This window comes from Falco cherrug, chromosome 4 (genome assembly GCF_023634085.1).
Source record: "Falco cherrug isolate bFalChe1 chromosome 4, bFalChe1.pri, whole genome shotgun sequence".
Taxonomy (NCBI): Eukaryota; Metazoa; Chordata; class Aves; order Falconiformes; family Falconidae; genus Falco; species Falco cherrug.
The window spans coordinates 37,461,191-37,481,645 of NC_073700.1; the positions used below are offsets into that span (position 1 = coordinate 37,461,191).

The 20,455-nt window shown below is 58.6% G+C and overlaps 1 protein-coding gene across 1 annotated transcript in view; it reads left to right on the forward strand.

The window, feature by feature from the left end:
* Window positions 1-1,541: 1,541 nt before the first annotated feature.
* ABCA3 (ATP binding cassette subfamily A member 3) overlaps window positions 1,542-20,455 on the forward strand; it is a 31,136-nt gene continuing 12,222 nt past the window's right edge. The window contains exons 1-16 of the mRNA XM_055709114.1: window positions 1,542-1,616; window positions 6,060-6,158; window positions 9,697-9,961; window positions 10,522-10,649; window positions 10,777-10,942; window positions 12,342-12,601; window positions 13,276-13,392; window positions 13,966-14,086; window positions 14,621-14,794; window positions 15,446-15,627; window positions 16,812-16,958; window positions 17,309-17,438; window positions 18,196-18,350; window positions 19,192-19,347; window positions 19,683-19,893; window positions 20,190-20,340. Coding sequence (XP_055565089.1) covers window positions 6,102-6,158; window positions 9,697-9,961; window positions 10,522-10,649; window positions 10,777-10,942; window positions 12,342-12,601; window positions 13,276-13,392; window positions 13,966-14,086; window positions 14,621-14,794; window positions 15,446-15,627; window positions 16,812-16,958; window positions 17,309-17,438; window positions 18,196-18,350; window positions 19,192-19,347; window positions 19,683-19,893; window positions 20,190-20,340 — 2,420 coding nt within the window. The 5' untranslated portion in view covers window positions 1,542-1,616; window positions 6,060-6,101. The remainder of the gene's footprint in view (window positions 1,617-6,059; window positions 6,159-9,696; window positions 9,962-10,521; window positions 10,650-10,776; window positions 10,943-12,341; window positions 12,602-13,275; window positions 13,393-13,965; window positions 14,087-14,620; window positions 14,795-15,445; window positions 15,628-16,811; window positions 16,959-17,308; window positions 17,439-18,195; window positions 18,351-19,191; window positions 19,348-19,682; window positions 19,894-20,189; window positions 20,341-20,455) is intronic.

The following is a 20,455-nucleotide window of genomic DNA, read 5'->3' on the forward strand; positions in this document are numbered from 1 at the left end:
CTGCTGAGGGATGGCAGCTCGCTGGGCCAGGCTGGCTCCTGCCTGCCCCTGCACCCTGTTCGTGAGCTCTGCTGGACACCGCTGCATAGCTGAGTGCCAGCAGGAAAGCTTTGCTGTGGTCAGGTGGCTGCTCAGTTGTCCCTGGCAGACGGGCTTCAGCTCATCGGGTGCCTGCTGAATGAGCCAGGTCTGTGCATCTCCCGGTGCAGCCCAGCGAGAGAGGGGACCCAAGCAGCCTGGCCAGTGGGGATGCTCCTGCAGCCACCCCATCCAGCGCAGCAGCAGCAGCCCCCAAGCAGAGCACAGCTGGCAGGGAGAAATCCAGCGGGCGGCTGTTACAGGGCCAGACCCACAATTGTGATTTGCTCTGGGTGCCCTGGGAAGGCAACCTCAGCCAGCAACAGGAGCAAAGCCACCAAGGCGGCAAGTGGGGTGGCAGGAGCAAAGCCACTGAGGTGGCAAGTGGGATGACAGGAGCAAAGCCACCGACGCAGTGAGCGGGATCGCCCCTTCCAGCTTGATGGGTCCTAGCGGTGCAATCATGGGATGTCACTCTCCATTTGTACACAGCTATTTTTAAAGCTGATATTGCCGGTTCCCTCTCTCCCTTACCGAGACAGCTTCACCCTTGCCCCGGTTTCTAGGTTTATTTCCTCCTCCACCCGGGGCCAGCAGGGGCACAGCGGGTGGCTATGAAAACCTAAGATTAAAAGATTGCAGGAGAACACCAGCTCAAAGCCATCGCTGCAGCATCCATCTACATGGAGACACCCCCCCCAAACTGCTTTGCTTTATCGCGTGGAGAAAGGCAGCAGCCCGAGGGTGCCCTGCTCCCCTGCCTGCCACGGCACAGGGCGGGGGGTGTGCTGTCACCGTGGCACCCCAATACCCCAGGGACCCCGTCACACCCCATGCTCCTTCTTCAAGCACCAGAGCTGCGTTGAGCTGCAGCTGCCCTTGTCCCCATCCCCTCTCCTCATCACCCTCTTCCTCCTCCCGCTCCCGCAACGTGCCCACAGCAAACTTCCCCCCCCCCCCCCCCGCACTGGTCCCGGCATCCAGAAGCGGGGCCTGGTACGGCAGCCCTGCTCCTGCCCGGCGGGCAGCCGGCAGCGGGGCAGGGGGCAGCAGGGTGGGCAGGGGCAGGGCGGGCAGGGTGGGCAGGGGCAGGGCGGGCAGGATTCCCGGCCCCCGGCAGCCCGCTCCTCGCCGGCGCTTTCATCCTTATCGGGAAGGTGCCACTTGGCAGCTGGAGCGGTCCCGAGCGCTGCCTTCCCACGCACCCTGCCCCACGCACCCTGCCGCCCCGCGCTCAGCCCCCCCGCACCCCGCCCCTGCCCCCCTGCCCCCCCCCCGACCCTGCCCCCCGCCCTCACACACACGGTGACACACACACAGGGTCACACGGGCAAACACCCCCGCTAACACGGTCACCCACACAGCGGCACGCACACGCACTGACACACGCACGCGCAACCACGCTGACACGCGCACCCCCCCCACGCGCACCCCCCGGGCTCGCTCTGGCCCCGCCCGCCGGTGCGGCGCGTGCGCGGGGCGGGGCGGGGCCGCGGGACGGAGCCGCAGCTGCAGCCGCAGCCGCCCGGCCCGGCCCGGTGAGTGCGGGGAGGGGGGGCAGTACCGGCGGCGCGGGGGATGCTCCGGCAGGGGATGCCGGCCCGGCGCGGGGGATGCCGGCGGGCGGGGGGTGCCGGGGCGGGTGTGTACCGGCGGGGCGGGCAGGCGGCGGGGGGGGGCTGCGGCCCTTCCCGCAGGGCGGCCCCGCCCGGGGCTGCGGCGCCTCCGGGGCCTCTCGGCCGCTCTGCGCCCGCCGGGGCCGCCAGCCGCCGCCAGGGCGCGGGGAGCCGGGCCGGGCCCGGGCGGGGGTGGTTCCCCGGGCCTGGCCCGGCCTCGGCCCGGCCCCCGTGCTGGGGGGCGGCGGTGGCCGAGGAGGCGCCTGGCGCCCCCCGCCGCCCCGGGGCTTGTGACGGTGCGGGGAGCGCAAGGGGACGGCGCGGCGAGCCGGGCGCTGCTCCCGGGCTGCCCCGCATCCCCCCCGGCGAGCGCGGCCCGGATCCCCGTAGCGCTGGGAGACACGGGCGGCCCCGGCTGCCGGCCCGGGGCTGGGGGTGCTTTGCACGACGGCTCACGAGAAGCTGCCCCCGGCCCCCGGCCCGGCTCCAGACTGGGCTGCCGCATCCCTGAGGCCGCGGGGGCTACGGGGCCCCGACGTGCCGCTGCCAGCCCTGGAGCGAGCGGCCCCTGCCCCGTCCCGCCGAGCCCCGGCCCCGGCTGCAGCCCCCGTACCGTGCGCCGCTGCTTCTGGCTTTCGATGGGACAGAGCCCGACCCGTGGGGGACGCGGGGGGTGCTGAGTGCTGCGAGGCTGCGGGTCTGTGCTGGGCGGCAGCCCCTCACCCCCCCTCCCCAACCTTGCAGCCTCCCGGAAAGTTTTATTGCTCTGTTTGCACAAGCGCTGGCGCTGGGGAGGGTTTATGAGCTAGCTGTGGCATGACTCTTGCATTTCGGGGAAGAAAACAGCAGCAGCGAGAGCTGCGTGACCACCTGTGGCTGGGCTGGTGACCACCGGCCCTGGTTGCTTTTTGCAGGACCCGACTGTAGCAGACGGGACTTTCTGGACGCGCAGGCGTCAGAAATCACTTGCTCTTCCTGAAAATGTTGGCCAAAACAAGTCCTTCCCCTGGCAACATGTGCTCATACTTTTAGTTTCCAGCACGGGTGTTGCGGGAAGCAGGGAAGTGTTACCCGTGCCAGCAGCGCTGTGGAAAGCCATGAGCAGCCCCCACCAGGTGTATGATGCCACCAGCCTGGGCACCGTGTGGTCCTCAGCACGGCCACAGAGATGGAGGTGCCCGGCAGGGTCTGCAGCTCATCTCCTAGGGATGACATGGTGCCTCTGAAGTTGGTGTGGAGAAATGCTGATTATATGGAGGGGAAAAAAAAAAAAAGCAACGTCTGCCATTTCCAGGCCTCGTTTCTATGGGAACGGGACATCAGAAGAGCAGAAATGCAGTGAGTGCTCTAAAATATCTGCCAGCTCCTGGGAGCACATGGCGTTTGCTCGGCTTGCCCTGCCCTTTCCACTGAGACAGCGGCTGGGGACAGCTGGACCCCAGTGGTGAGGTGGTATGGAAGTGGGTCAGGAGGTGGGATGCTGTGGCCTTGATCCCTGCCGATCTTCGGTCCATCGTCATCTGAATCCACTGATGGGAGAGCTCTGGTCCAGGCTGGCAGCTGGTGCGGCCGGCACGCTATCTGGCACGACGCACAGGCGCTGGTGGTGCTGGCCAGGTGGTGGGGACTTGTCTGGCTTCGGGGGGGCGGGAGGGTCTCCTTCCTCACTGACCTCCCTGGGCATGACCAGGGTGAATCTGTACTCACGTATTTAGGAGACTTCCTCCCACCACAGCTGGCCACACGGTGTTTCCAGCAAGGGGGAGAGGAACTGGGCTGTTCTCCAAAAGCTGGTGGTGGTCATATCACTCTTCCTCCGGATCCTTGGCTGTACCTCTTGTGGGGAAAGTTGGTCTTACCTTGCAAGGCATAGTGCTGAGGTCAGGCAGGATTGCTGCTCCGGAGGGGATGACCGGGCCCACCACCAGCGAGTAGGTGAGCGCCTTGCAGGGTGACCTCCGGCGAGGGGCGAGCAGCCCTCCTTCCCGGGCAGAGGGGTCCTGGAGGCAGGTGGGGGCGTCTGGGGACCCTGCCTGACCTGCCTGTGGTCACATCATCTTGGAGCTGATCCAGGCAGCACCTTCCAAAAGAGTTTTTCCCTTTTGGGTTGAAAAAAATATCATTTCTGTGGATGCCCAGAGCCTGGAAAGCCATTTTGGCTCTCAAATCTGGTTAAGAAACCCTTAAAGCCCTTAAGAAACCCAGCTTCTTCCTTCTCCCGCTCTCCAGCAAGGGAAAGGTCCAGTGCGGGTTTTCTTTGAACACCTGAAAACTTGGAAAAAATGTATTGACAGTAACGAAGTTTTCCAGCTTCTCGTAGTGTTTGTGTTACCCAAGAGCTGCTTGACATTTTCTGAAGTGATGTGCCAACCCCGATGACAGCCATAAGACCTGCGGGGGTGGCTGGGGGGGGGCAGCTTGTGTTTGAGGGTGCGGCGGGGCGAGCAGCCAGGAGAGACGTGGGAGCAGGAGGTGAGATCTCTGCGAGGGCAGCAGCCTTCTCCAGCCTGACCTGTTGTGTTTGTCCTCTTTAAAACGAGGGAAAAGTTTGATTCTCTTGGTTTGCTCTGGATTCCCGTCAAGTGAGCGCATGAGGAAGGTTCCTGCTCCTATCTGCCACGTGTGGTATGTGAGAGCGTGGGGCTGGGGGACTTGCTGTAGGGGTCCTATGGCAAGCCGGTGGCATTTCTGCCAGGGCATGCGTGGACTGGAGGCCAGCTGGAGACACAGCACTTTGTGGTGAGCTTGAAGGTGTTTAAGCTGCAATCTAGCAGCAGCTGCCTTTGCAAAGTCCCCTTTGCTGGGTCCTTCCCTGCTTGCTGCCTGAGGGATCTGATGGGCTTTTCTGGGCTGCAGGAATGGACCTCTTTGCTTCTTTTTCTGACCAGAGGAGGTTCCTTGAGTGCAGATGTCCTTTCCCATTAAGGGAATCTGACTTCTGGGCGTGGAGTGGCAAGAAGAAGGTGTTCTTTTTTTGCTCTGAGAAAGCACCTGGGTGTTGGGTTGGGGATGGGAAGGTGTGTGCCAAGCCAGAATGCTTCTGGAGGGCTCGAGGAGCTGGTGGCACAGGGCAGGCAGGTAGATGGATGCTTGTTGCTTTGTCTGCAGACCTACGTGGATTTTAGCTTGCTCTCGCTGCAGCTCGGTTGCTCCCAGCTGTCGGTGCTCTGCTCACAATGTGCGTTTACCAGTCACTGGTCTGGGAGCGAAGGTCGGGCAGGCTGGGCTGCCAGTCTCCCCTCTCCTGCTGGCACCAGCACCCTAAACTCGCTGCTGGGGTTGGTGGGTGCTGGCCAGATCCAGGGAGCTGATACTATCCTGACCAGGGCTGGAAAACGCGCTGTTGAGTATCTCCCAGGGCATTGCTAGTAGGTAACATGTCTGTCCTCGTCTCTGCAGTGGCTTTTGGTGCTGCCAGGCTCTGGAGCACCAGCTCTCGGAGATGAACCCGGCGCTGCCCGCTCTGGGGGTGCGGCAGGGCTGGTGGGTGCTGCTGTGCCCAGGCTGGCCCCGTCGCTGCAGGAGGAGGGGGTTTGCTGTGCTGGGAGCCCGAGGGGCTGCTCGGCTGGGGGCTGCCCTGTGTCTGGCAGCGTGGGCAGGTTGCTCTGCTTGTGCCAGGGCGGTCCCTTCTCTGTGCCACGCTGCTGGGTGACTCTGCCAGTGTGAAATCACAGCCCATCTGCTGGTGGGACAGCAGTGCTTCATCAGGGAACGCCACTGCAAATGGAGACAAAAACAACTTGGAGGGATAGCAGATGCTTCCCAAGAGGGGGAGGAGGCAGGTGTATCGTCCTCGTATGCCGACCTTCCCTTGCGCTTTCCTGCCCTTTTCTCATCCTTGCCTCTCCAAGGAGAGTTTCTGCGGAGAAAGCACTGGTAACGTTGTAAACCCAACCCTTCGTGTTGTGGGAGACAGAGCCACAACTTAAAATTTTCATCAGTCCCAAATAATGGGCTGCAAAGGGGGCTGGTGGCCTTCCTCAGGCCAGTGTTTGCGGTTCTGTAACCCTGTGCTCCCACTGCTTAAGGAAAGCTGTTCCCTGCCTGCTGCGGGCAAAGCACTCCTGATGCTCGCGGGCTGGGTTTCTGCACAGCAGCCTGCCTCTCTTGCAGCTCGGGTCACGCCAACGACCGGGAACAGGTCACGCCAGAAACCGCGAGCTCTGGCTCTTGTGGGTCAGTAATGAGCCTTGGAGAGGAAACACGACATTTATTTTTCGCTGTTTGGGGTTGAGCCAGCTGTTGCAACATCAGGCTGGAAGCAGAGAGCTGCCTTCGGGCTGCCAGCGAGTGGGATGGGGGATGCTGCCCTCCGTGCCTGGGTCCGTGGGCACCCGGTGTTCACGGCTCTCCCCTCTCTTGCAGGGTCCTGCGGAGCGGCGGCGGCGGTGGTCCCCCTCTGATGGGATGATGGTTGTTCTCAGGCAGTTTGGGCTGCTGCTCTGGAAGAACTACATCCTGCAGGTAGGCTGGCACCGCGCTGGGGGGCTGCCTCTCACCTCTGAATGTGGGTACCCCAGAGCTTGCCTGGGGTCTTGGTTCTCCAGCAAACCTTCACCGTGGGCCCAGGGCATCATCCCTTGGAGGAAACTGATTTGCTTGTGCATGTGATGTCATCCTGCTTTTGTGCCAGGGAGTGACGGGCAGGGCTGCATGCTCAGTTGTCCCTGTCACCTCGAGCACACACTGTGCTCACCCCCTCCTGTGCTCTGGCCGTGAGTTCAGCTCCCCTTTCTGGTGGGGCAGGATAACCCATGCAGCCCTCTACTTCTTGAGCTGTCCTGTTACCCAGCCTCCTCCGGAGGTGCTGATGGCTGCATGGCGCCTCTAAACCCACCGGGGCCCAGGGTTTTTTCCCTCCATTACTTTCTACAGCCCTCCAAAGCAGGCACTGGGGGTCTTAAAAATATTAAGCCAGCATCGTCCTGGTGGCTGTTCTCAGCACAGCTCTCTGTGCGGCAGCTGGCTGTGGATGAGGGATTTTGGGGCCTCCTTGTCCTTGGGCTGGACGAGGCTGCAGCGCCTTTAAGCAGCATGTGGATGCAGGACCCAGAGCAGCCCTGGCAGAGCGCAGCGGAAGAGGAGGGAGCGGAGATGGCTGCAGCCTGGCTTTACGCTCTCAGTTACCCTTCTGCAGCTCAGCACGATGTTGCTTTAAAAATAAACAAAAGGAAGAGGGAAGGGAGGGCTGGGCTGCCTGTGCCTGGCCTTCCAGCAGGGCAGGGAGCGACCAAAGGGACCGGCAGCAGGTCTGGTTTGCAGCCAGCAGCGTGTTCTGTGGGTGTGCATGATGGCAAGTCCTGTGCGTTCCCCTTGTACACCCCAGACACGTGCAGGACAGTCCCCCAACCCGTCTGCAGGGGCATAGCAGTGTTTTCTGGGTGTGCTCCAGGGTGGGGGCACCCCTCGTTGTGTTTTCCAAGGCCACAGGCTGACTCAGATCTACTGCACCGGAATACAGCCTGAAGTGTTTGCGTTTGCTCCCTGGCTCTTAAGTCTCCATCAAAAATTGTGCTCCTGATGAAGATGCAGAGCTCCCGAGCCATCATCACCCCAGTGCGAAGATGGATGCTGGGACACATGGCTTGCTCAAAGCTGGGGCAGCCCTGGCCAGGCGGAGGTGGTGATTATGGATGAGCGTCCCTGTCACCTCGGGAATACAGCAGCTTAAATGACTTCTGCGGCAGCAAAAGCCTTGCGCTGGTAAATGTGTATTAGCCTGTAAGTTCAGGGAGCCAGGCAACCGTTCTGGAGACAGCCCAGGAGACTAAGAGAGGTTTAATACGATAGTAAATCAGCGGGAGGCAGCTGGTCCGCCAGAGCTGCATTATAAAACCATCAGACATCTGCAACGTTCACTTTTACGAGCGCAGCCTTCGGAAAGGCTCCTTTTTCCCTGCCGGCTCGGGGTTGCTGCCTCCGTGCTCCGCAGCGCTGGCTCAGCCCTGGCTGTGGTCCCTCCCAGGTGAAGCCTGAGGAGGGGTTTTAGGCTTTGGCGGTGGGTGCCAAGAGCCAGGCAGCGATGGGGGGAGCGGCTGCGTGGCTGTACACCTGCATGGTGCCTTCTGAGAAACTGTCCAAGAGCCAATGCACCCCAGCTGCTGCCGGCAGACTGTCCCCTTCCTGGGAGGTCTGGGGTGCTCCGTGCCCAGGGCTCCCTTCTTGCCCCACTGCAGGCTGCGCCCACCTTGGTGCGCCCACTTGCTGCTTTCTTTTTTTTGGCCCCCGTTTAAAAAATAAAAGCTTTTTCCACCGTTCAGAGGGGTGGGAGGTGTAACTACATGGTCAGCACTGCTCAGTGCTTGACGTTTGTGGAGCTGAAGGAGCTTTTGTGGCGGCTGGGGTGCAGGCAGGTGGGGAACCCCAACAGCCACGCTGTGCCTGCAGCCTGCTCGCCCCGTACGGGCACCTGGCACTCGCAGGCTCATTCCTTAGGGCCCCCCAGCCCGTCGCTGTGAAGCAGGAGGTGATTTACCACTGAGTGTGCAGAGGTGCTGGGGGGGCTGTGCCGCTGGATAGAAACTGATTGCTGAGACAGCAAAGTTGTGAGAATAAAGCTCTTGGTGCTGCTCTTACCTGGTGGTGCTGCTCTTTCCAGCCAGGCAGAGGGGAGGGTGTAAAACTCCCTATGTCTTGTAAAGCCTGTCTCAGCCAGAGCCCTCGGAAGAGGTTAATGCTGCTGCTTCTGCTCTGGGCATGTGCTCAGAGCCAACAGCCGTGAGTTCTGTGCCCAGAGCTGCTGCCAGGGCCATCTCATGAGCTGTCACTGCAGTGGAGTTTTACGGAGGCTGGCTGGGCTGGGCTGGGCTGGGCTGGAGGCGGCTGGGTTTGCAGAGGGAAATAATGCAGCTGGGTCCAGATCTCCCCCCCCCTCACCTGGTCCTGCCTGGTGGCTGCTGCTGCTGCAGCGGGCACACGGGTCGGCCGTGCCCTCCTGCCTGCGGTGAGACACGGTGTGCCCGGCTGAGCCCAGGCCCCGCATCCCGCTCCCATCCCTGCCCCAGCTGCGTGGTGCAGCTCCCAGTGGGAACAGCCCAGTGCTTGCTGCTCCCTCCGTGGAAGCAAGTGTGATGTTTACAGTGGTTTTACAAGCATAAATCCACCGGTCAACAGCGTGTCACAGCGCCTACAGTAAAACAGATTGGGGGGGTCACACTGCAGGGATGTGGGGGTACATGTGATGCTGGCTGGGACTGCTGCTCCCCCTGCCCCTCCAGTCAGGGATGACCCCAGTTCCCCTGGGACAAGCAGAGTTTTAAATGCTAATTAACCTGGGTTGGATGCTAATCAGCCTGGGCTGGTGGTGGGTGTTGGTAGCTAGCTGGAAGCTTGCAGGAGCTGTAACCCTGGGGGAAGCCACGGGCTCTGCCAGGTCCCATCCTGGGCTGGGACGTGGAGCCTGTGTCCTGCCGCCTGCAGCTGCTGAGCTCCAGCGGAAAAAGCTTTGCTGGCTGCAACAGCTTTGCTGCGCCCTGCTTTACCTCCCTCTGGCTTGCTCGTCTCAGCCTTCTGTTTAGTGACAGTATTTTTAGCTCCCAGCCCTGCAAGCATTGGGCAAGGTTGCTCTGCTTTGGCAAAAGCCGTTCTCATCATTCTGCCGGCAGCGGCTGGTCCCCGCGCGTCGCTGTGGCTGCCTGCAGGAGCGGTTTAGGCAGGCGCTGAGCGCTGCCTGTGCCTGGGCAGAGCCCTGTTCCACTGGGGAAGGGCAGAGGACCAGCTCAGCTCGTTCAGACCCGGCAGCATGGTGGGGAAGGCTCCAAAGGAGGGTGGTTTGAGATAGGGCGGTGCTTAGGGTAGGGAATGCCTTGGCTGGAAGGTCCTGAAGGATGCAGGAGCTGGTGCAGGGTCGTTCCCAGGCTCCAGAAAAACCCAAGTTGTGAAACCTTGTGAAATGCAAGAATGCTTCTGCTACATGGTGTTTGCATGCCCTGGACCTCATTACTGTGTTTGGTCTCCCTTTGGTATTTGCATCTTACTTTTTATATCTTTTTCTTTCCTGCAGAAACGGCAAATCTTGGTGACCGTCATCGAAATCTGCCTGCCGCTACTTTTCGCCGCCATCCTGATAGCTCTGCGGCACCGGGTGCACTCCATCAGCCATCCCAACGCCACCATCTACCCCCCCGAGTCCGTGGATGACCTACCGGGCTTCTTCTACAGCCGGCACCCCAGTAACCCCTGGGAGCTGGCATACGTCCCCTCCAACAGCAGCGCCGTCAGGAGCATTGCCGAGGCGGTGGAAAGAGCTTTACCCATCAGCATCAGAGGTGAGCAGGGGCCAGGGGCTGCAACTTCCACCCCAGAAATTGGTACAGATTTTTACTCTGATAAATCCTGATGCTCTGTTCCTGGGATGTGTCATTTTTTTTAAGACATCCAAGGCAATAACTTTATTTTTATCTCACTAAAACTACAGGATTTTGTTTTGATTTTTGGTTGCGTTTTGTTGCAGTTTCCATCTAGAATAATGTTTCCCTAAAATAGTTCAAGAAAGTGGCTGTCACTTCCCCGAGAAACGGTATTTTTGGAAATCTTTTTGCACAGAAAATTGTAGTGCTTCATGTTCCAAACTGAAGATATCACTAGAGTTTTCTCTGAAAGGAGAGCTGACTCCTGTCAAGGAGGAGGAATCTGCATGCCTTGTGATGGGTACAGCTGTGTCCTGTGTAAAACCCCCCTGTCTGACAGCAGCGGTGTTTCCCAGCTCTGTCTGGAGCACATCCCTCGTGTCCTGGACCAAAATGATGGTTTTGGTGATGGGTGACCATCAGCCCATGTTGAGCTGCCATGCTGCACGCCTGCATCTCTGTCTTTTCCCCCTCTGCAGCTCAGGGCTTTGCCTCGGAGAGGGACTTTGAGGAGTATGTCAAGTTGGACAACCGCTCGGGCAGCGTGCTGGCCGCCGTCGTGTTCAAGCACCGCTTCCAGCAGAGCACGTCCCCACTGCCCCTCCAGGTGAGCGGAGCCAAGGGGCTATGGGGATGCGGGGGAAGCAAAGCCAAGGGGTGGTGAGGAGGACACAGGGGGACCATACTGGCTCTTTTCTGTCCCACCTGCAACTCCCTTTCTGTGCTCCTTCCAGGTCGACTATGAACTGCGCTTCAAGTACAGCCCGAGGAACGCGCCGCGGAGCGAGCAGACGGGTCTGAACCCCAACCTGGACCGGGACTGGCACACCAGCTACCTCTTCCCGCTCTTCCAGCTGCCCGGGCCCCGGGAGGCCAAGTTTGCCGATGGGGGGACGCCGGGTGAGGGCTCCCTCTCCTCTGCCGCGGGCTGTGGCACGGCCGCAGAGATGGGCGTCATTGTCTGTCCAGCAGCTCGGCTCGTTACAGAGGTTCACTGAGGATCTAAGCTTTTAAATAAAGAGTTTACATTTTTATGATTAATTTAACTTAATTTTTAAATTAATTAATTTACTTTTAACATTTATTGTCTTTATTATTTTTAATATTTATTTTATCCTGTGACTTCTTGGGCACTGTTGGCCTCAGGGTACCTCTGCTGAGTGGAGTTGGATAAGAATAAATTTTACTTACGTGAATCTTTTTTTTCCTTTTCAATGGAAAATTTATTTCAAGGTCCAAACTGCTCAGTATTTATCATGTTGCTTAAATAGTTTAGAAATAAATAGAGCAATTCTGTGGTTTGAGAGTAGTTTTTTAAGGAAAGCCAAACCACTGACGGAGCAGGAGGCAGCAGGGATGTTGCCAGAGCTGGCGCTGGGTTAGGACTTGATTTTTGGGGAGGTTCCTCTTGGCTGCAAAGGGGATATTTTCCTCGGTTGGGTTTCTTCTTCCATCGTTCAATAGCGATGTCAAGGAAAAGATTGAGAGGCTGAGAAAGCCGGCAAATGGGTTTTGCTCACACAGTGTAAATAAGCCTGAGCCCAGGAGGGCGGTAGCTGCTGGGTCAAACGCTCTGCAGGACAGGGTGACCAGGAGCTCCGATCAATTCCTTTGCTACAGTATTTGCTTAGTAAATTAGTTAATATAAAACATTGTTCATGATCTCATTTTCTTACTTTTTCCTTCTCTGTCTAGGTCATTTTGAGCAACTAACTTTCAAAATGCTCATTCGGGGCTTTGCAAGCAGAATTTGAGTTTCCATTCGAGTGACATGTGGCAGAAATCCCACATAAAAATAAACTAGTTGAAAATTTAGAATCTTTCACTGTTTTCTCATGCACAAAAATTTAAGCCAAACTTGTGAGAATTGGGTTATATTTTCCTCACCAAAACGGGCGTAGTAGCCCGTATTTTCTTGGCTTACAAAAAAAAAAAGGACCAAATACAAACTCAGCGACTTTGGTGGTCATTAATGATGATGAAGAATCTCCCCCGTTACAAAAATAAACCTGTGCCTGCGGAAAGGCGACTGCATTTTAAATTGAGTTTTCCTGCCAGCTGCTTTTAAATGATGATTATGAGATTTAAATTGCTCTGATTTAAATCCTTCCTGAGCCCCTCTGTGTCTGCAAGAGTGTGTCGATGGTGATGGGTTTTTTTGCTTTTCCTACAAGCTTTCTTTTTTTGTTCCCTGTTCTTCCCAAGCAATCCCTCCCATAAAGGCTGTTTCTCTCCTGCCGACGCCTCCCTGCAAAACCCGGACCCGTCTCTATTCCCTGGTGTCGTTTTTGCCGTGCAGGCTATATCCGCGAAGGGTTCCTGGCCATGCAGCATGCGGTGGACAGAGCCATCATGCAGTACCACGCCAGCGCCAGCTCCGCCAGCCTGCTGGAGAACATCACGGTGGTGGTGCAGCGCTTCCCCTACCCGGCGTATGTCAACGACCTGTTCCTCCTCGCCATCCAGAACCAGCTGCCCCTCCTGCTCATGCTCAGCTTCACCTACACCTCGCTCAACATTGTCCGCGCCGTTGTGCACGAGAAGGAGAAGAAGCTGAAGGTAACGTGAGCGGTGGGGCACTGGGGCACTCCTCTCCCGCTGTGGCTTTTCCCAACGGGTGCTGCCTTTAAATGAGGAACAAAATCCCCCCGGGGTGTGGAGCCAGGCAGGAGGTGGGGATGGCAGCAGATTAGCGAGCCCCGGGAGGAATGGCGCTAATCCTGCTGCCAGGGACGCTCCTTGCTGGGCGGCCAAGGCTGCTGGACTGAAGGGCTGGTGTTTCTCTTGGGCTGGGAGGTGGCTTGGGCAGAGGGCAACACATCTGGGTTCAGGGGTTCCGGAGAGTTGAGTTGAGCATGTGGGAAGCGAGGTGTTTGTTGAATGTACAAACCCGCGTGGCTGAGCTGTGTCGCGGGGTGGCTGGAGCTCGGCTGATGGGCTTGCGGCAGCAGGGCTGAGCATGCCGGGCTGGGGTCCCCCGTGCATGGGGCCATGCTGCCCCCTGCCCCACGGCTGCCGGGCTTCCCTGGCCCCACCGCCACCAGCTGTGGTGATTTTGGGTGCAGCTGTGCTCTCTGGGCTGATGTTCTCCTGCGTCAGTGACAGCCCCTGCCCGGGGAGGTGGGGGACACCGTGCCATGCTGACAGCCGTGTGGGACGCTTTGGTGGCACCTGGGGATGGCGTGCCCACGGGGTGTGGGTGCAGCCCGGGGTGATGGCATGACTCCCCACAGGAGTACATGCACATGATGGGCCTCAGCAACTGGTTGCACTGGAGCGCCTGGTTCCTTATGTTCTTCCTCTTCCTCCTGGTGTCCGTGTTTTTCGTCACCGTGCTCTTTTGTGTCAAGGTGAGTGTCTTTCCCCAGGCCACTGTTCAGCAGGCCAGAAGCTCTGTGCTGGCGAGGCACAGGGATGACAAGGATCCTCTGCCACGGGCTGGACTGTCCTGGTGTCCCAAGACTCCTCTGTGCGTGTAGCGCAGGCTGGAGTTGGCCTGTTCCAGGGCTGGGTGGGCAGGGGTGACCTCCCACGGGCACCGGGGAGACCCAGGCACTCCATGCAGAGCAGGACCACCCTGCACCCACAGTCCTGCCCTGCACCCACAGTCCTGCCCTGCACCCACAGTCCCACATGCCCGTGGAGGGGCTCGAGCTCTCCTTGCTGCTCCTCCCCCTACACCATGACAAGCAGGAGGTGGCCACCTGGACGCTGAGCAAGGTGTCCCCTGCCTCTTAGACCCCACATCATACAAGGGCAACCTGTACTTCCTCCCTCTGGGGTGGTCTAGGAGGGACTGGGTGTTCTCACCTGTCTCTCTGTTTGTCTTTAACCCACGGAGAACATCAGGTATTGGCTGCCCATGTGTGCCTGCTGCCATGGCCACCTTGGGCAGCCCAGGCGTAACCACGTTCTCTCGCCAGGTGAGTGAACAGGGAGCGGTGCTCACCAACAGCGACCCCACACTGGTGTTCACTTTCCTTGCCATCTTCTCCATTTCCTCTATCTCCTTCAACTTCATGGTGAGCACCTTCTTCTCAAGAGGTGAGTCCCTCCCTGGCTGCCTCCCTGTGGGGCTGGGGGAGTGTTATGGGCCTTGTGCTGTAAAATCTCTGGTTAATTTTGGTTGGGAGGCAGCTCTGGAGGTCACCAGTCCACCCTGCTCAGAGCAGGGCCAGCTCCGGAGTTATGTGAGGTTGCACAGGGCTCTGTGTTGGATAACTGGCTCCATGCGGAGCGGGAGCCTTTGTTCCCTTGGCTGTGTTTTCCCCACGGTGTGTGGGAAGGGATGCGTGCGCTGTCGCTTCCCAAACCAGACAAGTTCATGCGTTAGGGCTTCATCTGGCAGCTGTGGCCCCAGGGTGCTCGGGTCTGGGATGGACAGGGTGCTCCTGCAGCTGTCAGGATCCAATGCTGCCCCTGCCTTGCCCCGGGGCACGGGCACATCCTCGTCCTGCCCCTGCATAGCCACACTTTGTGCAAGCCTTGAATCTCCCCGGATGGAAAGCTTGTGAGAAATATATTCATTGGCATCACCAGATTACTGACTTTCCGTCTTGCTTTTCTCTGTGCTGGCAGCAAATGTTGCGGCTGCCGCTGGCGGCTTCCTCTACTTTTTCTCCTACATCCCTTACTTCTTCATCTCGCCCCGCTACGACCTGATGTCCCACAGCCAGAAGCTGGCGTCCTGCCTCATCTCCAACGTGGCCATGGCCATGGGGGCACAGCTTATAGGCATGTTTGAAGGAAAAGGTGAGCGAGTGCCTCCTGTCCCCCGGGAGGGGAGCCAGACTCATTCTGTGGTGGGTTGGGGCTGGCTTGCATGTGGTGTGAAGGGTGGAAAGAAGTCAGGGAGAAGCACTTTCCAGCTCCTAACGAGAGCAGGGGGGCAAATTGCCAATCGCTCCCACAGGTCTCACCAGCCCCCCTGAACCCACACCCCTGGCAGCCTGGACTGTGCAAAACACCATCATCACTTTGGCTGCCGAACGAATTCTGTTCTGATGGACGGGAATCCACTGCGTTTCCTCCTTCCCGATACACATCTTTAATTTTGGTGTTTATAAGAATTTGCTGGTGGTTCCAGCAGAGGCCATGCTTTTGTAAAGTGATGGCAGTAAAAAGGCAGCTGTGGTGATGGAGGGGCAGTGGCTGGAGATCGCTTCTTCCCTGGGCAGTGCAGAGAACGTGGTGGAGGAAGCGTGATGGAGTGCGGAGCCTCGAGATGTCAGTGTGCTTTCTGCTGCATCTTTCCCCTCTATCTTTAGAAGGGATTGTAGAGCCGTGTGTGTGCCCCTCATGCCCGAGCAGTGAATTAGGACAGGGGATGCTGTCTGACAGTCCCAGAGAACACTCTGTCCTTCTGGAGGTGCAGAGGTAGGCAGTGCCCCGTGTGCGTTGCAGGGACTGGCATTCAGTGGAGGGACCTCATGAAGCCCGTCAGCGTGGACGACAACTTTACCTTAGCCCAGGTGCTGGGGATGCTGCTGTTGGACTCCGTGCTCTACGGCGTGGTGGCCTGGTATGTGGAGGCCGTCTTCCCCGGGGAGTACGGCGTGCCTCAGCCGTGGTACTTCTTCTTGACGGTGAGCACCGCTTATGCACCCCTTCGAGTGGGCTTGATGGGCATCGTGTGGGGATGGTCCCCACCTCTGTGCCGTGCAGTGGGCCAGACTAACGTGCCAGGGTGGCACCACCTGGCCTCCAAAATCAAGGGGTCTGCAGCATGTCCTCAGTAAAGGGTGATGCAGCTGTATTTTTTTACTGAACGTGAAGGTCATCTTGGGTTTAAATCTTGTGTCCTGATGCTTCTTGGCATGCAGGGTGTTGTTAAATGTCTCCGTGCCCGAGTGAAGGCATCGGAGAGAAGCCCCAAGTGTGAGCAACCAGATCCAGTCATTTGAACCTCCCAGAGCGCTGCTGTCCAGGCGGACCCAGACGATCCGCGTCCCGCTGCCAGTCCCCACGTGCTAGTGACTGTCAGCTGAGCTGCCCTTGCTCTGCCAAGGCGAATGCTTGGCATCCTCCTCAGCAGCGGTGGCTGTGCCGATTACTGCAGCTCAGCTGGCCGCTGAGAATTCATTAAGCCACAGCGATACAACCAATTCTGATCCTGTGGCTGTATCCCTTGTTATTTGATTGGGAGGTTTTTCTTCCTCCCCTCTAAATTCCTTATCCCAGCATGGTTTCACTCCAGCATCCCACTCCCTCTTGCAGCTAGACCAGGGTAGCGGAGATACAGCTGTCTGCCAACAGCCGCAGTGAGATGCTGATTTTGCACTCAGGAGTCGCTGAATTGTTATTTCCATGGGGATTTCAGGTCTCAAACACTTATTTTCATTCCTGGAGAGCCAGGTCAAAAAAACCTGTAACTGCAGCAGCTGGACCCCAGGCTTTTTGCATTTATTATATGTCAGGGCTTTTGGAGGGGGTGATCATCCATTGCACGGGCTCTTCTGGGCAGGGGGCTTCTGCCTGAGCAATTTTGCTTCTCAATGAAGTACTGACCTTTTCCATGGGAATGAAGATGAGGAAAAGCTGCCTGTGTAATCACGGGCAATCCTGCTGTAAGGGAGAGCTAGGGGAAGGCAGCAGGGTAGGGGCAGGAGTTTCATCCTCTGACTTGCTTGCTGAAGATGTGCTGGTTGACAGTTCCCAGGCCAAGGAGAGCAGTCTTGGAGGTCTGTGGGAGGAGGAGAACGGCCAAGGCTGGGTAGAAGAGATGGTCTGTGTCTGTGCCTGAGTTTCTCTCTCTGCCTTCTTCCATCAGCCCTCGTACTGGTGCGGGCGCCCCAGGACTGTGGTGGGAAAAGAGAAGGAGGAGGAGGAGGACCCTGAGAAAGCTCTGAAGAGCCAGTACATTGAGGAAGAACCTGCCGACCTCGTGTCAGGAATCAAAATAAAGCACCTTTCCAAGGTACCAACTGCCCAGCACAACACAAATTTATCTTAATGTTGTTTTTGTAAAAACTGCTGCCTGCAGGCAACTCTCTTATCATTTTGCTGCCCTTTTTGCCTCGGGCAGTGTTGCTTAGCACTAAGGCTCTTCCCCAAAGCTGGCTGCATTTTCTTGTGGGCTGAAGTGTTAAGTGCTTACAGGAGCAGTGACATCTCTATTTTACCTGTTGACATCTGAATTTAACCTGAATTAGACCTGTTTTCTAATGCCAACACCACACGAGCATCATGGGCTGGGGCTGCCAGCTGGGGCAGGTCTGAGTGCGCTTGCTTCGGGTGCAGCATCAGCTTGTTAACGTGTCTTTGCAGGTCTTCAGAGTGGGAAACAAGATGAAAGAGGCAGTCAAGGACTTAACGGTGAACATGTACGAAGGGCAGATCACCGTCCTGTTGGGACACAATGGCGCTGGGAAGACCACCACTCTGTCCATGCTCACAGGTAGGAGCTGCATCCTGCTGCGGGGCTGGCACGTGGCCAGGAAGGGCTGATGGCTTGACTTGCAAAGAGGAGCTGAACCCCACTTCTGCTCTTCCCCGGAGCACCTTCAGTCACTGAGCTGTTAGCCAGGGATGCCAGGGTAGTGAGAGGCATGTCGGTGCTGGGGAGAGGAGGGAGGGTGCGGGTCCCTGCTCAGCTCTCCACGAGAGTGGGATCAGCCGGCGGGGAAGGTGACAGCCAGTCTTTGTGTTGGAGAGCCCTGAGCAGAGAAGGGACTTGCTGCAGGCTGGGTCTCTGTAGGCTTTGTCGTAGTAAGGCAGAGAGGCCACCAGGCCAAGAGTTGGTCTTCATCCTTCTTGGGGTGCTGAGCTGCCCCAGGCAGCCTGTTCGGGCATGGCGGACATGGTGACCTTTGATGGTTCATTCTTCCCTGTTCTCTGTCACTCTGTGCTGCTGCTGCCAGCCGAGGGGGCTCACCTTGTCTCCCCTGGAGCTCTGCCCGCTTCACCCCTTGCCTGCCTGCGCTGGCAGCACTGCAGGGTCCACCTCCCGCCGGTGGGTGCCGTGCAGCCCACCCTGCGGGCAGGAGCAGAAAGCTGCCGTGCCCCAGCCTGAGCAAGAGCCGCTTGCTCTGACTGTTGGCAAAAACCTGCCTGGGGGGGGATGCTTGGCAGGACCCCCGCCGTTCTGCCGGCTCTTTGCTGCCCAGGGTTGTCCTCAGCCCTGCGCCAAGGCTGCTGCGCCTCGCTCCTCCCAGGTCTGCACTCTCCGACGGGCGGGCAGGCGTACATCAACGGCTACGAGATCTCCCAGGACATGGTCCTGATCCGCCGCAGCCTGGGCCTGTGTCCCCAGCACGACGTCCTCTTCGACAACATGACGGTGGAAGAGCACCTCTGCTTCTACGCCGGGGTGAGTGCGGTGCCTGGGGGGAATGCTGCTGTGCCCCTGGGAGCCAGCCCTGGGCAGGCACCCTGCAGCTTCGCGAGGCTGGGGAAGCATGGTGAGATCCATCAGGTGGGACCAGGGGAGGCCACGAAGATGACCGGGGGGTAGAGCACCTATGGAGACAGGCTGGGAGAGCTGGGGCTGTTCAGCCTGGAGAAGAGAGACCTTACAGCGGCCTTTCAGTACCTAAAGGGGCTTATAGGAAAGAAGGGGACAGATGTGTTAGCAGGGCCTGTAGTGATAGGACAAGGGACAACAGTTTTAAACTAAAAGAGGGTCAATTCACACTAGATATAAGGAAGAAACTTTTTAGGCAGAGGGTGGTGAGACACTGGCACAGGCTGCCCAGGGAGGTGGTGGATGCCCCGTCCCTGGACACATCCAGGGTCAGGCTGGATGGGGCTCTGGGTGGCCTGATCCAGTGGAAGGTGTCCCTGCTCCTGCAGGGGGGCTGGATGAGATGGCCTTTAACAGTCCCTTCCAACCCAAACCGCTCTGTGATAAGCAGAACAGCCGTTGCCTCCTTATTCCACCTCGTCTGCAGGCAGGAGCTCCCTGCTTGGCTGCCAGAGGAGTGGAGGGTCACAGGCAGCGTGGCTCCACAGAAACCACCATGCCAGCTGTGCCGGCTCCTTCAGCACTTGGGCAGGACTCCATCTCTGTGCTGCCCTGCTTCCCTGCCTGGCTGTGGAGGAGGGAGTGTGGTGGGGTTCAGCAGCCGGTGGCTGATGTGGTGGCGAGGGTCTTTGCCAGATTCACTTGCCCCCGCAGGCAGGCTTAACCTCCCCTTCCCCCTGTCTGGCAGCTGAAGGGGTACCCATCCTCCAAGTGCCCTGAGGAGATCAACCACATCCTGAGGATCCTCAACCTGGAGGACAAGCGCCACGCTCTGACCAAGGCGCTGTCTGGTGGCATGAAGCGCAAGCTCTCCATTGGCATCGCCCTCATTGGGGACTCCAAGGCAAGCATCGTCGGTGGGGCTCACCTCAAATCTTTCTCCCTGGGGCCAGCGCAGGTCTTTCTAGAAGCTTTGAGGTTGTTCCTCACATGGTGAGCCAGTGGGAGATGCAGGGAGAGCAAGGAAGGGGCGGGAGCACCCCCACAAAGGGGGATAACTCTGAGGACAGTGCCCGGAGGCTGCAGTGCAGCTCTGCTGCCTGGCAGCTGCTCCCCCAAGCAGGAACATCACGTGCATGCTGCAAGGTCAGGGCTCCTTCTAGGCCCTGGGATTGCCCTCTCCTGCGCTGCTGTGTCTCTCCCAGCCCTGTTTGACCAGCACCCGTCTCCTGTGTGCAGGTGGTGATGCTGGATGAGCCAACGTCAGGGATGGACCCAGCCTCTCGCAGGGCCACATGGGACCTCCTGCAGCAGCAGAGGAGCAACCGCACCATCCTGCTGACCACCCACTTCATGGATGAGGCTGACCTGCTGGGGGACCGCATAGCTATCATGGCCAAGGGCGAGCTGCAGTGCTGCGGCTCCTCACTCTTCCTCAAGCGTAAATATGGTAAGGGAAGAGCAGGCAGGCCGTGCTTGATGTCTCCTCCTTGCCAGGGAGGGGCAGGAGCGAGATATAGGGCCAGGAAGGGGACCCATTGCTCCCTGTCTGATGGCTGCTTGCTCCCCATCGTGCTATACTGCCTCTTCTGAAGCCCATCCCCACACTTGCTCCTGCATCGCATCCATAGCCCAGGCAAAGCCGTCAGTGCTTTGTAGTGCCTTAGCATTCCTCTCTGCTCCAGCACCGCAGGGCCAGGCTGGGCTGATTTACCCTCCTCTCCCTTCTCTCGTCCCTCTGCCCAGGGGCTGGATATCACATGGTGATGGTGAAGGAGCCCTACTGTAACCTGGGGGAGATCTCCCGCCTCATCTGTCAGTATGTGCCCAACGCCACCATGGAGAGCAACGCTGGGGCAGAGCTGTCCTTCATCCTGCCCAAGGAGAGCACGCACAGGTAATGGTATTGTCCCCTGCCTGCCCTCCCCGGGTGGGTCCCTTCGGCACACGCTGGGGCACACACTGTCGTCAGGGGCTCGCTGGAAAGCGGAGCTGCTTTCTGCGTCAGCACT